The 13,947-nt window shown below is 34.6% G+C and overlaps 1 protein-coding gene across 1 annotated transcript in view; it reads right to left on the bottom strand.

The window, feature by feature from the left end:
- Positions 1–13,947, bottom strand: part of LOC136801077 (TNF receptor-associated factor 3-like) — a 51,545-nt gene that overhangs the window by 2,561 nt on the left and 35,037 nt on the right. Inside the window, exons 3-4 of the mRNA XM_067057706.1 lie at positions 4,017–4,182; positions 2,257–2,374 (exon numbers count right to left, since the gene is read on the bottom strand). Of these exons, the coding sequence (XP_066913807.1) occupies positions 2,257–2,374; positions 4,017–4,102 (204 nt within the window). The 5' untranslated portion in view covers positions 4,103–4,182. The remainder of the gene's footprint in view (positions 1–2,256; positions 2,375–4,016; positions 4,183–13,947) is intronic.

The raw sequence follows: 13,947 nt of genomic DNA, 5'->3' as shown, positions 1-13,947 counted from the left end.
CGCCCTCAAAGAGAGCAATTAATCGTTAATCACACTCTCCAATGCCGAGCCAATGTTTACAAAATTGATTTTAATGTTTTTTTCTTACATTTTTTTGCATCGAACGTTTTAATTGCATTCGAAATTTATTTAGCGAGAAAGAAAATCAATAAACAACAGTAAAAGAAAGACATAAAGAGAAGAGAAAAATATAAAACTCTCAGTGTAATTTCTGTAATTTATTTTCCTAACTGGGAAAAAGTAGCGAAAGCCATTGTGCGATTAGCTCGTGATCACATAATAACTCGTACAATTCGAAAATTGCACTCGTGATTTTTTTGTTTTGAATTTTCCTCGTCCTTTCGGACTCGGAAAATTAATAACAAAAAAATCACTCGTGCAATTATATTCGAATTGCACTCGTGTCATGTGATTACATATACGTAACTATAGATAAAAAAATAATAATAAGACAATCGAAATTAATTAGGTCGCGCCCAAGCGGATTCATAATTTTTGAAAAGTGCCAAGAGCATGATACTCTCACTAGGTCACCCAGAAAATATGATCATAATATCATCAATATGTACTTTCACATTTTTAAAGATATCTTTCCAGAAGAGGTGTTACTTTTTTGATTTGTTTTTTTTTCGAATCAAAATGTATTATTGCTTTCAGAAAGTCTCAATACTATCTTTCCAACGATGTATAACGTTTTGATTATATAACTGACTAATTCAATTTGTATAATAAAAAATGCTTTAAAATGGAAAGATAAAGGATACACAAGAATTATAAAAGCAAACGATGCCTACCTTAAAAGTTGCTGTGTGCTGATCACAGAAGACATTTTATTGAAAGGTCGCGGTTTAAAATTTGAAATGTACACAGATCTATCGCTCAAAATACATTGCGAGAGCTCTCAGTTAATAAAGAAGTAGTTACAACGTTCACCTAACGTAATATGAATGTTGTATGTACATTATATGGACTTCGTATCAAGCATAGTCTGTTGCAATTCAATTCTACTCAATAAACAGCACTCAAGAAAAATACTTGCCACTGAGAATAAAATGGCAAGTGTCAAAGTAAGTGTGTATCGACTAAAATTCTTTCAAGATCTCAATTTTCAAAAACACTTGAAAAAGTATTATTCCAAAAAACACAAAAGTGTGAGCCAAAATAATGTTAATTGCGCAATACCACGAAACCTAGTAACCAAACAGAAGTAAGAATTTAGTATAAAAAATTGTAAAGGGCCTGTAAAGACCAGTGGCGTTGTGGCAGGGGGGGGCATGCCCCCCCCCCCAGCGGAGCTTTTTTGAAGGGGCGCCGAAAAGCAACGGGCGCCAAAAAAGGATTTTTTAAACGCCCTTATCTTAAAGATCATACTTTATACGTCTTAAATTGCGCCCCATGACCAATTTTACTGAGATAGTTTTAAATTCTTGCAATTTTTTTTGCTCGCTTCGCTTTACAGTTAATTGGTAACTTCTTTGCAATCTAGCTAATTTAATTTTGTAATTAACTTTTCGTTGACCTTTCAGGCGTTTGCTTCTTAACTTTTAAACATTCGTTTCCCAATAAAGCTTACTTAGGGATTGTCAGTTATCCTTTATTAACTATTCTGCAATTAGAACTATCAAGCTTTAAAATACCGGAGAAAACGAACAATTATAGTCAAGTAGAATTAGTGATAATTTTTTACCTGAGCCTTACCTATTCATAATTTTTCAAGAAAATCAGCCTGAAAAGTTATTTCCTTAGATGATGTGCTTATAAAATTAGAAATTTAAATCAGTCTCAATTTTATGAGAACACGAGGCTGAAAGTTGACGAAATTCCAAGAACAAATAAGAAATAGTTTGATTTAAAGAATTAGTGTTAAGCTCATTTCATTCCAATCAGTGACTAAAATAAGCCTAATAAGAACAACTTAGAGTACCTTAAGAGAAGAAATTTTGGCAGAAAGAAATTTCGGCCAATTTGGCGAATTGCCTCAAAATTTCTTCCCGCCAAAATTAAATTTCCTTCCCGCCAAAATTAAATTTCCTTCACACTAATCTCCTTTTCTCCTAAAAACCCCTTTTGTCATCCTTTTTAAGCTTAAATATTGAACAAAAAATGGGTCGTTCCCCAAAATTAATTCTCGCCAATTTTAGAAATTTTATTAAATCGCCAAAACAAACCCCACCAAATTTCTTCCCCCAAAATTTCTTCTCATAACATACTTTAAAAAAAAGAGTAACATTATGAAATAAAATTTTTGAATATTACCTTCGAGTTTTGTATGAGATGGTGATTGGTTGACCTGGACAAGGATTGAATTTTCTTGTTGCGACAGTTACAATGTGAGTTTTGTTGTGGTAATATTTGTTTATGGTGATGTGAAAACCTGCCAATGAAAAGAAAAGATAGGAATAACAATCTCATTTGATTGGCTGTTGAAATAGATAAAACAATAGGCTATTTTTCAATGACCTTCCGGAGAAGTTTTTCCTGGCTACAATAATTGCATTGCTTTTTTCGGAAGAACGAAATAGAAATTACGAGGGAAAAGATTTTTTTAAGATGGGCCAATAAGAGGCCACCGTGTAAAAAGATCCTGATCGTAAAGCGTAAAATCTGGTAAGGACCATTTTTCGTCACCAACGGTAGTCCAAACAGCGACTGTTGTTCACAAACAAATTTGGTTTATTTTCTTAGTAGGAGATTAAACAAACACCGCGCGCTGAAACACTCTTTGAAAATACGGATCTCATCAACAGAGATATGTGTACCGCGTACATGAAAGACATATTTCAAGAGCCTAAGCACAAGAGAGGAGTGCTATAACACCTCCTTGTAATGACCATATATAGAAGGTAGAACCCTCCATCAATAATTGAAACATTCTTCGTCTTCCCTCCAGTGTATGAATAAACTTGTTATTGAGTCCCAAATGAAAATAACAGGAAGGGAGAGGTGTGGAAAAAGGTGCCCACAAACATGGAATTCAAATAAGAATATCATAAGTGACCTAGTAATTACTCTATTGTAAAATATTCATTGAGCAAAAATCTCAACTTTGCGGGGAACTCGTAAAGATTCGGGTTCCGCAGTCAAGACAAGTTAAGATATTAACCAGGGGGGAGTTTTTCTGACGAAACACGACCGCAAAATGCTTTGATATGTTTGAAGTTGAACCAAAAATGTTAATTATTATCTGCTGGGGGTAAAAAGGCAGAGAGAAAAATGGGACAGAGCCAATCATGGAAAGCTTTATCTCAACGAGTTATGACTGGAGCAACAAAAGCAAAATAAAATAGGAACAAGCTAGATGCTGGATGGATTTACCTGATGATGAAAGTTAGATAAGGAGAACAATGAAAACAATAAGTCAGAAAATATAACGTTTAGCGAAAACATAACGCCTTAAATTTTATCATTGATTGTTGGTGGGAGTGGGGATAGAAACAGAAGGTTGTAAAAATCAGTTTTATTGACAATTGAATGATGGTCTTCTCAAAAATCGGAGTCATGTTTTGAAAAATTCAAGAAAAACTGTTTTTCTGGCGATTCTCGGCTGTTCCGGTAATTTTTAGAAAGTCCCAGCTATAAGAATCAGTTTTATTGACAATTGAATCATGCTTGCTGGTGGCATTGTTATCAATAATGTTTTTGCGTGAAAAAACAATGAAATATCAGGAAAAAGTCCAGTGAAAATCAGCAAAAACGGCATATTTCCCGCATTTGCGACCGGAAAATAATTTTTCTCGAAAATCGGACTGCAAAAAATCTGAAAAAACTAATGAGCCAATCTTGAGAAAAGCTGGTAACAGACGAACGGACGGACAGACGAACAAACGAACGGACAACGGTTAATTTATAGGACGCCGAAGTCGGTCCAAAAACAATATTTCTTTGTTGTTGTTTTTTTAAGAAGATTAGGCAAATTTTAGAACGAGTCCCACGAAGGGTTCATTCCTGCAAGAGTCAGCTTGTGGTAAAGGAATTGAGTTTAAAAAAATCTTTACAAAATATAATTTAAACAATACCTGTGGCAATTTCCATTACATTCAAATTTTAATTGTTGGGATATCGGCATTGCAGGATCGGGATGTCGTTGTTCTTGTATTTCCATCACGTTGTCTGGCTTTGAATCTTCTTTACACTACTTTCACTGAGTACTTTTATTCTGGATTTTATTCTTTTCAACAAATGCTATAAAAAACCATATCATATATGAATTGGCATTCAATTTTTCTTTCGATGGTAATACAAATTAATCAGAGGGGAGAAGGTTCGAATAATGCCCAGTGGGGTGGTAGAAAAAAATCTAATATAAAATTTTAGAATATAGCAAGGCAAACCAATGCTTAATATCTGGCGCTGTGGCATGTGTTTTTTTCTGCGACGAAAACGGGTACTTTCTAATTTGACTAGATCTTGAATGGCCGAGGATGACGGTAAATCAGCACTAAAACCTTCCCAGCTTTAGCGGGTCAAAAATGCGGGTTATTCAAAAAATCGCTACACCCATTCCGCCGTCAATATATGATTTTGATCTGTGCTATTCACGGTATAGATCTAGCGCTCTCGATGCATTATTGAGTATCGCTATTGAATAGTGCTATCCGTAGGTTACCGGAATTGAGAAATTACTTCCAAGGTTTATATAAAACTAAGTTGCAGAAATGACAATCCGACAAAATATTAAATATATAGAACAGTTAAGACCCAGTCAAAATAATCAGAAGAAAGTATTTGAAATGCAGTCCAAGCTATCTGAATTGTAGACCTCTGCAAAGCTGGTATATTGTATATCGTTATCAAGAATCATTTTATGTGATAGTTATCAGACAGTTGCGAGTACAATATGAAAAACATTTTAAGAGTTCCGAGATTTTTCCGTATTTTTATGATAACTGGTTTATCGGTGACCCAGAAAATTCACTTTTTGTGTTGGAAAAAAGCACAGGGCACTTTTGTAGCAAAGTGACGTTAAATTGCTGTTACTGCTACAACGCAAAAAGATCTTTTTATCAATTCATATTTTGTGCATGTAAAATACAAGATATATTGTACTCTTTTTAACCAATCAGATTGCAGACATTTTTTGGATTGCCAATAAAAAGAGATGACAGCATCCTAGGTCCAAGCAAGCCAAGCATCCTGATGTCTGGTAAAGAAAGCATCTAAACATGCGCCATCCACCGAATACAATAAATAGAATCATCTTTGAACCGTATAATATTTGAGCTGTACCAAGCACAGTTGATGTTACATCAACGAAAGTTGAAAGTAAACTAACTTTATTAAGATGTTGCGACGGCTATTTATACAAAGAAATGTGCCTTAATACAAAGCTGATATGATTAATTAACACACAGTTTCGTCAATCCTATAATAAGTTTGTCATTACTGTTGTCAAGGGCGACAAAAAATATTGGCTTTATATGTTATGACTATGCTGTAAATTTAGCTTAGCTTTCCGTCTTTTCTTGTATGTTTCAAGCAACATCTTTTAACTTTTTTTCTGCAAATTACTCCGTGCGGGGGATGGTATTTAATTTAGTTATACGCCTACTAGATTTGACGTCAAAATTGAGCTAACGCCTATGCTATAATTGCTTTAAGTAGCTCGGTGAAGTGTGCATGCAATCAACAATGAATGGTTTAAGGTGTGACTGTATTGGTTTTTAGGCTTTGAATTGGATATCATTTGAAACTATATTTTTAGATTAGACTTTCGACGTGTGAGGTCCATTTTTAATTATGGTCAAGAATACGATTCTGATGAATCAAATCGAGCATGATTCGGACAAGCTCTACTACAGTATATAAACTCTACTTGAGTCGCTGAATTGAATGAGTTCTCAACTCTGGCGGCTGAGCAGGGGGTTCTCCGTAAAGAATTTCGCTACTTCTTTGAGATTTTTACGCTATTTCCACCTTGTCTCTACACGTTTTTATAGTGAGGATAATATGAGGATTTGGTGGTTACCCCCTGAACAAGCAGCCGCTATGGCTGACATGGGCGAAATTTTCATTCTTTTAAATAGTTAAATGAGTGGTTCAAAGAACTACATGACAAATTCTAGCAGGAGTTATTGTGTCTGTGCTCTACAGGGTAGCTAGGGTTGATCAGTTTTTGCCTTCTCACTTCTACTATTGGTATACTTGTATAAAACATAGGAAGGAAGATTAAAAAGCAGTGATCGGCTCTTAAAGCCCTTAAAGATCATTAATTGATCAATATTTCTTTTGAAAAAGCAGAAAATTTTAAAATTTGTCTTGCATAAGTGTGGGCGGGGACGAACTTTGTGGTTTCTTCCGACTGTCCGAGGCTGATTAAGCAAAAAGTATGATGACCTAAGTTGGAAAAGAAAGAAAATGACACATTTCCGTATCAGAGCAGAGGAAATAGCATACACGTTTCTTATAAGAACAAACTATATAAGAACATAAGGCTTCGATGGTTAAAATGTTAAAGAGGTTAAGAACACTTTAAAGCTTTTTAAACTCTACAACACCCAATCTCTTAGAAAATTGTCAAGTATACTCAAGAAATGGTGAAAATAAGAACATCTTCAGAACATTGTCAGGCTTAAGACTCAGTTAAGTTGAGAACATCTAAAGGCTTCGAAAATTTTGGATGTTCTTATGAGAAAACGTGTAGTAGAGAATCTTTCAAGAGGATTTTTCTCTTTCGTTTTTTATCTTCATTATCTAAAATTTTAACTGTTTTTTAACATTCCACTCGCAAATATCTTGTTAAGAAACACAAAATCTAATTGAATATTTTTATCTATCTAAATTTAGAATCATCATCAAAATTTATCAACTTTTTAAGCCCTGACCAGAAGAAAATATTTGTCAAAACATATGAATGACAATTTTTTAATATTAAGTAACGACCATTCTCTTCAGTTTTAGCAAGTCATATATGAACATTCAAAATTGGTCACTTGAGTATATCATTTACTGTCCAATGCCAGTGGTAGGATTAAAGAAACCCCTGTGTCACAGACCGGCTGGGACCCCAGCCTCACTGGAAAATTTGGCTAAAATTTCGTTCTCAGTGGGAAAATACCCTGAAATTTCAGCATCAATAAGTTTGGGCCGACTATAAATTTGGGCCAAATTAAAAGTTTATAATTAAGCTTTCCTTATTTTCCAGTATTTCAAGCTTTCTCCTATTTTCCATCTGCTTGTAAATTTAGAAATTTACAAATTTTTAGTCGGTCTTAATTATTAGTCAGTCCTTAGTGACTAAATTTTTACGAGGTGACTAAAATTAGGGTCGACTAATAATTAAGGCCGACTAAAATTAAGGCCGACTAAGTTTTGGCCGATAAGGTATTTCAAGTTCACGACAGGTAGCAACAAATACTAATGAAAGTCAACGCTACTTTACAATTTGTACAAAATGCCGAGACCGTGAATATACACGCTTTTTTATAAGAACATACTTTATAAGAATATTTATAATGAAATTTGCCAAAAATTAAGAATATACAAAGAATATAACCATCATAAAATTTGGTAATTGAATCTTATAGCGGTCTTTGAAACAGAATAATTTTACCTGTACATGGTTTATTATCCCTTATCATTGCTCAAGACTTTCCCGTTCAATGTCAGTAGGTCTTTGATCGGATTTTCCAGTGGTGAGAGAGTTCAACCGACTCTCTGACACAGGGGTGTTATAACCTTATAAGGGTTTGTTTTTCCTTTAAGGAAAAATGACAGATTTTAATTTCCTAAAGAATTTGCAAAATGCAGTAGCGTAGACAGGGGGAAGGAGCATTTGCTTAGGAGAGCAGTAGTTATGTTTTTTCTGGGAAATTGACTTTGATTTTATCCCCATTCGAAATTTAATGTTTAAAAATTGCACACAAAAACCATCCCTACTGGATTCTTAACTTTGAAACAATAGAATTTCTATCCCCATTGAGATTTCAATAGTCGAACGTGCGCAACGCACTGGGCTCGACTTCAGTGGCTACAAATTATTCATAGGCCTGATTGTAGACCCCCAGATATTCACCCAAGGAACAAGTGTGCAAAATTTCAGCCAAATCCGACCATTTTTGAAGTCTCCAGGCTGCCCCGAAGTTTTAGCTTCGTTTTGGCGAAAAACTCGTCCCCAGGCCCCAAAAATCAAAATTTTCAAAAAATTAAAAAAACAACCCCAGATATTCACACAAGCGTGGCCCACTTCCCTAGTATGGAAATAGACACACCTCATAAATCATAATCATAAAAGTCTATACGCCCTCTGGTAACCTCATTGAGACTATTTTGACCCCCAGCTCATGGACTACTCGGTTCCAAAACTGTAAAAAGGTGTGTTTCAGTGATGCGGTTTTAAGGTACGATCATTTGATCAAAAGAACTCTACGGAATTAAATAAAATGATAATCTAATTATGGATATAAAAAGCATGTATTTAGACCCTCCTTTACAGATGTAAGACTAGTTTTTTTTGTTTTAATGTTTTAACATTTGTCGTACATGTTAGCCTGCCATTTGTTACCTGTGTATTGCACGTAGATTTTTACAACAAAGCACTTACCTATTTGTTGTAAAAAAAATAACTACTGCTCTCCTAAGCAAATGCTCCTTCACCCCTGTCTACGCTACTGCATTTTGCAAATTCTTTAGGAAATTAAAATCTGTCATTTTTCCTTAAAGGAAAAACAAACCCTTATAAGGTTATAACACCCCTGTGTCAGAGAGTCGGTTGAACTCTCTCACCAATGGAAAATCCGATCAAAGACCTACTGACATTGAACGGGAAAGTCTTGAGCAATGATAAGGGATAATAAACCGTTTACAGGTAAAATTATTCTGTTTCAAAGACCACTATAGCAAAATCTTTCGTTGGGGAACGAGCAGAAGCCTAAGTAAAGATGATCTGAAATGCTCTAAATTTTAGCCTAAAATTGGGATTCTTAAATTCAGATACCAAATTTTATGATGGTTATATTCTTAGTATATTCATAATTTTTGGCAAATTTCATTATAAATATTCTTATAAAGTATGTTCTTATAAAAAAGCGTGTATATTCACGGTCTCGGCATTTTGTACAAATTGTAAAGTAGCGTTGACTTTCATTAGTATTTGTTGCTACCTGTCGTCAACTTGAAATACCTTATCGGCCAAAACTTAGTCGGCCTTAATTTTAGTCGGCCTTGTGGACCCTAATTTTAGTCACATCGTAAAACTTTAGTCACTAAGGACCGACTAATAATTAAGACCGACTAAAAATTTGTAAATTTCAAAATTTACAAGCAGATGGAAAATAGGAGAAAGCTTGAAATACTGGAAAATAAGGAAAGCCCAAATTTATAGTCGGCCCAAACTTTAGTCACGAAGCCAAAATTTAATCACTTAGGGCCGACTATGTTTTGGCCGATAAGGTAGACTATTACACACATACATACAAGAAGACTCTGTAACTCCAACTTTTTAATATTCCTTGTGTGTGTTCGAGATACAGAGTCTTCTCTACCAAGGAATGCGGGTTGTTAAAGCAAAAGACTGAGAAATGTTTCCGTGGTGATATAATTATTCCACGGTGTTATGAAGGTTTCATTAACCACTGAACTGGCACTCAACATGAAAAAAATAACGATTAAAGGCTAAACAATGAATTTTGAAGCAATGCTTGTGGTACAAGCTGGGAACGATTGACTTTGCGGCGGAAAAAAGTCTAACTAGGAAAAATGATGAACAAAAAATATCAATATCTTTAATCACTTCCGTTGTCTGACTTTAATGTGTTACGATTGGAAAAACTTTACAGATGCAGTTTTATCAAGATGCATTTAGATGTAGAGAAATAATAGCTAGACTAGCAAACTAGTCTGTTAATTGAGCATGTCAGAGGGCGGGATCATAAAGGCGGTGGGCGTCTGCTAAAACAGGAGCTGCGTAGGAGAATGAGCAAAAGTTGGTGAGAGAGTGCTTATTGCCACCGACAAAATTTCTTCCTACGCTTACCTAACTCTTACGCTCACTTTTCCTGCGTAGTACCGTTCCAGTCCGAATGGCGTGCTAGTCTAAATAATAGCAAAAATTAATATTTTCTAAAGACACCAGAGACGATAGCAGAATGTCTTAATCGATACTTGGACGGCATCTTATCAAGGGGGATGATGTCTTCGGGAAAAAGGTATTATAATTTTCTGGGGTACAGACTAAAATTCTCAACTTCAAATTTTTAGAGGGTGGACACGAAGTATAAGTATAACAGAATTCAAATCTATGATTTTTAATTTAACAAATTGTATTTCGTTTTCTCTAACACGTAGCAAGGAAATCTTTATCGCCAAGACAAAAGGAGTCGACAATTCTTTTCCCCCATTAGTCTCTTTTTAGAAGGTTTGGACAGTAAAGACAAAATCCGTTTTCTACAAATACATATTTAACAGATCTTTTCTGAGTCCTGACCTGTCCAGGGTTAATTCTAACGTCTGAAAAACAGGAGAAATGACTCATTTTGAGGTCACGAGTAAAGTATAATGTCCGAAATTCCAACTTTTTGTCAATACCGTTGCATTGGAAAGAAAAGATCGTTAAAAATATCTACAGTTATGGATTTAATGTCGTCCTTATCAAAACTTTTGATCTTTTTCCGAAATAATCATTAGATGAGCACAGGTGACTATTTAGTTCAAAGAGGAAAAAATTTATTCATCTTTGGCACGGAAAAAAGAATCTGTCAGTTACCAACATCTGTCACTTTCAACTTTTACCGGTCAAAAATTTCGTCAGATAAGTTTTTTGGTTTTGATGAGTTTTCAAAATTGTCCTCATATATGACCCTAAAAGTAATCTGTAGCTGAGGCATAAAAACACCCCTGTCTCACAGACCTGATGGGACCCTAGCCCTACTGAAAAATTTAGCAAAAATTTCGTCTCCGGTGGGAAAATACCCTGGAATTTCACCCCCACTGGGAAATTTACTTTGATTTCATCCCAATTCGAAATTCAATGTTTAAAAATGGCACTCCAAAAACATCCCAACTGGAATTTTTGACTTTAGAGTTTCTATCCCCATTGGAATTACAATAAGAATTTTTATCCCCGCTGACGAATTAGTCCCATCGGGGCACAGGGGTGTCTCACTACCCTTTAAATTTTGCCTTAGAGAATGTGCAGTGGACAATAAGTTTTTAACTGTGAGCCCTTAATAGTATTCAAGGTTCTGCATAAGTGAACTGAAATAACCCGAATACCTGAAATACCAAACATCATTTACCAATACCAAACATTTTAGGAAAATTCTATAATCTTGTTCTAAGAGCAAATCATTTAAGAAAAAATCTTGAGTAGGGAAGATTTTGATCCAAACTGTTCTGTATTATTGTAAGGACGAAAATCTGAACACCGAATCCGGCAATGGGGAAACAATTAGTAATAGTAATGATATGACATTGAGGGAAATTAGGGAATAATACCCCGAGTTTCATTTTGAAATAGTTTGAAATAGCTCGAACGAAGTGAGGGCTATTTCAAACTATTTCAAAATGATATGAGGGGTATTAATCCTAATTTCACGAAATGCCATATCATTCCTGGTTAATTATATGACTGATTTTATTATTTTTTAAAGAGTTTATCCGAAATGGGGATTCCAGAAGTGAGACAGAAAATTTATGACGTTTTACTATAGAAAGATGATGTATTGCTGCTCCAAAACACAAATTATTCCATATCACTTTCAAATTGTTGCAGATATTTCATAAATAGAATGTCAAACAACAAAACCAATAATCAAAAATAATCCATTATACAACAATATTATTGGAACGAGGATTCTTCATAAAAATTGTATTTTTGGCTCCTTTGCAAAGACGCCTGTATTATTATCAGCAAGTATCCAAGTTCATAATCAGTGCCATTATTCTTTCTTTCGTATCTCCACACAAAATTGTCACAAATGAAGTGTTCAAATTAGCTATATGGTTCGTATTCGGATATGCTCTCCCATTCTATCTCCTCAAGTCCACGAAACTCTCCGCCCATTTCTGAAAAGCATTTATCTAAATGTTCGCGTTTTTGTTTTTAGAACTTTGCCATAATAAAAGAACAACATCATCCAACAGCTTGACAAATTCAACAAATTCTTCTTTGTACTTTGTTCTTGTACTTTTCCTCCTTTGACCAGACAGCTATACTCAAAATATTTTTGTATCGAATACTGTTTACTTTCTTTCTTTCTTTTACTTTTTGTGATCGAATAATGCCAAAAATATTCGAATGTTTTGGAAATTCGAACGTTCATTTCGCGTGAAATTATGTTAGGAGAAAATGGTTTTGATCAAAAATATTTAGGCGGGAGCGGGGTATTACAAATCAAGCGGGGTATTACGAAATAATACCCCGCCGAAGGATAAGGGCACGCAACCTAAATAAAATCAGTCATATAATTAATAATCGGTAATAAATAAATATCGATTAGATTTTTCATCATTTTTGTCGAAAACTTGCATTATTTGTGTATCAAAATTCGTATTATTATAACATTTTACACAGTGATCATCATAAAGAAATAAAAAATGTCCTTAATGTTCGAGGTACTGGCAACTAGCTAGCCTTCTTTTTCCAAAAGTAACTTTGAATATTAGATTTCAGTTCATTTCAGCAAAATAAACGGTAATAGATTGCAATATCTAATGCCCATTAAAGCAAATCTCAATTAAAAAAGTGTTTTAGAAGATCATCTTTCAAAGCCAGAAAATCTGTCGCTTAGCATAAATCAAAATTACGAAGTAATTAATAAACAGGTCAAGACCTGATGACCTGATTGCAAAAAATTCATAACTTTGGATTTTTTTAACGATTTATCAATATGTCTGCTGAGATCCTCAAAACAACTAATTCGACGTTCTACTATTCGATAGGCTCTCTTAGTCGATAACAATTCAAGTCCCCGTCAACAAGAAACTCTCATAAACGATGCTTTCTTATTCGATAAGCTACCTTATTCGATGAAAATCCAATTCCCCTTAAAGATCGAATTAGAGAGCGTCAACTGTATGTTTGCTTATCTCTGGTTTTAATTCCCTATATCCACAAGCTACGCCAAAACAATTTTCCCTCGTCTGCATTTTCCGCTCCTCCACGTTTTTTTTATAAGAACATTTAATAATTTTGTAGCCTTCAGATGTTATTAACTTTTTGAGTTTCAAGCCTAAAAATGTTCTTAATATGTTCTTATTTTCCCCAATTTTTATGTATGTTTGTCCATTTTCCTAAGAAATTGGCTGTTTTTGAGTCCGCGAAGTCTTAAAATGTTCTTTACTTGTTCTTAACATTTTGGCCATCGAAACCTTATGTTCTTATATAGTTTGTTCTTATGACAAAAACGAGTATGACACAAGAAAAATTATATTAAGACCTGTTGTGACAACTGTAATATACCTCCTGTGTCTTTGACCCAGTGGGATCCAACCCATACGTTATAACCCAATGATAGAATTTGTCAAAATGGCACATTTTTTCACCCCACTGAACAAATTATTCTCCCACAGCCCACTGGTAATGTTATAATTAATAATGACTAACGCACACATCACTCAAAACCAACGTTCTGATTTAACACCCTCTTAAAGTAAGCTCTACACGATCCTATCGTCTACACAAGATCACTAAAAAGGGAATAGTTTAGGAGGCGTGATAAATTTGGGCGGAGTAAGCAGTGGCGGAGGTTTTTACAGTGTTTGTTCCAAACTCTACAACCACTTTTTCCCCGTAAACCGCCCTGACGCTCTGACTATTCGCTTATATATTTTCCCGCGGTTACTGATAATAGGGGGCCAAGTCTCAGGTCTCGTGGTAACTTTTATATGACTAAACGAAACCTATTCCATTTAAAAGTTTAGTATATAATTAGAATTTTCTGAGAAGAGTCAAATTTTTAGAGCCCGGGAAATTTTTTGTGACCAAAATAGTGACGCCAAAGGCAAAACTGC

Source organism: Clytia hemisphaerica, unplaced genomic scaffold (assembly GCF_902728285.1).
Source record: "Clytia hemisphaerica strain Z4C2 unplaced genomic scaffold, Clytia hemisphaerica genome assembly, whole genome shotgun sequence".
Taxonomy (NCBI): domain Eukaryota; kingdom Metazoa; phylum Cnidaria; class Hydrozoa; order Leptothecata; family Clytiidae; genus Clytia; species Clytia hemisphaerica.
Note: the sequence above shows the minus strand (reverse complement) of the source record. Positions and strands in the feature narration are given on the sequence as shown.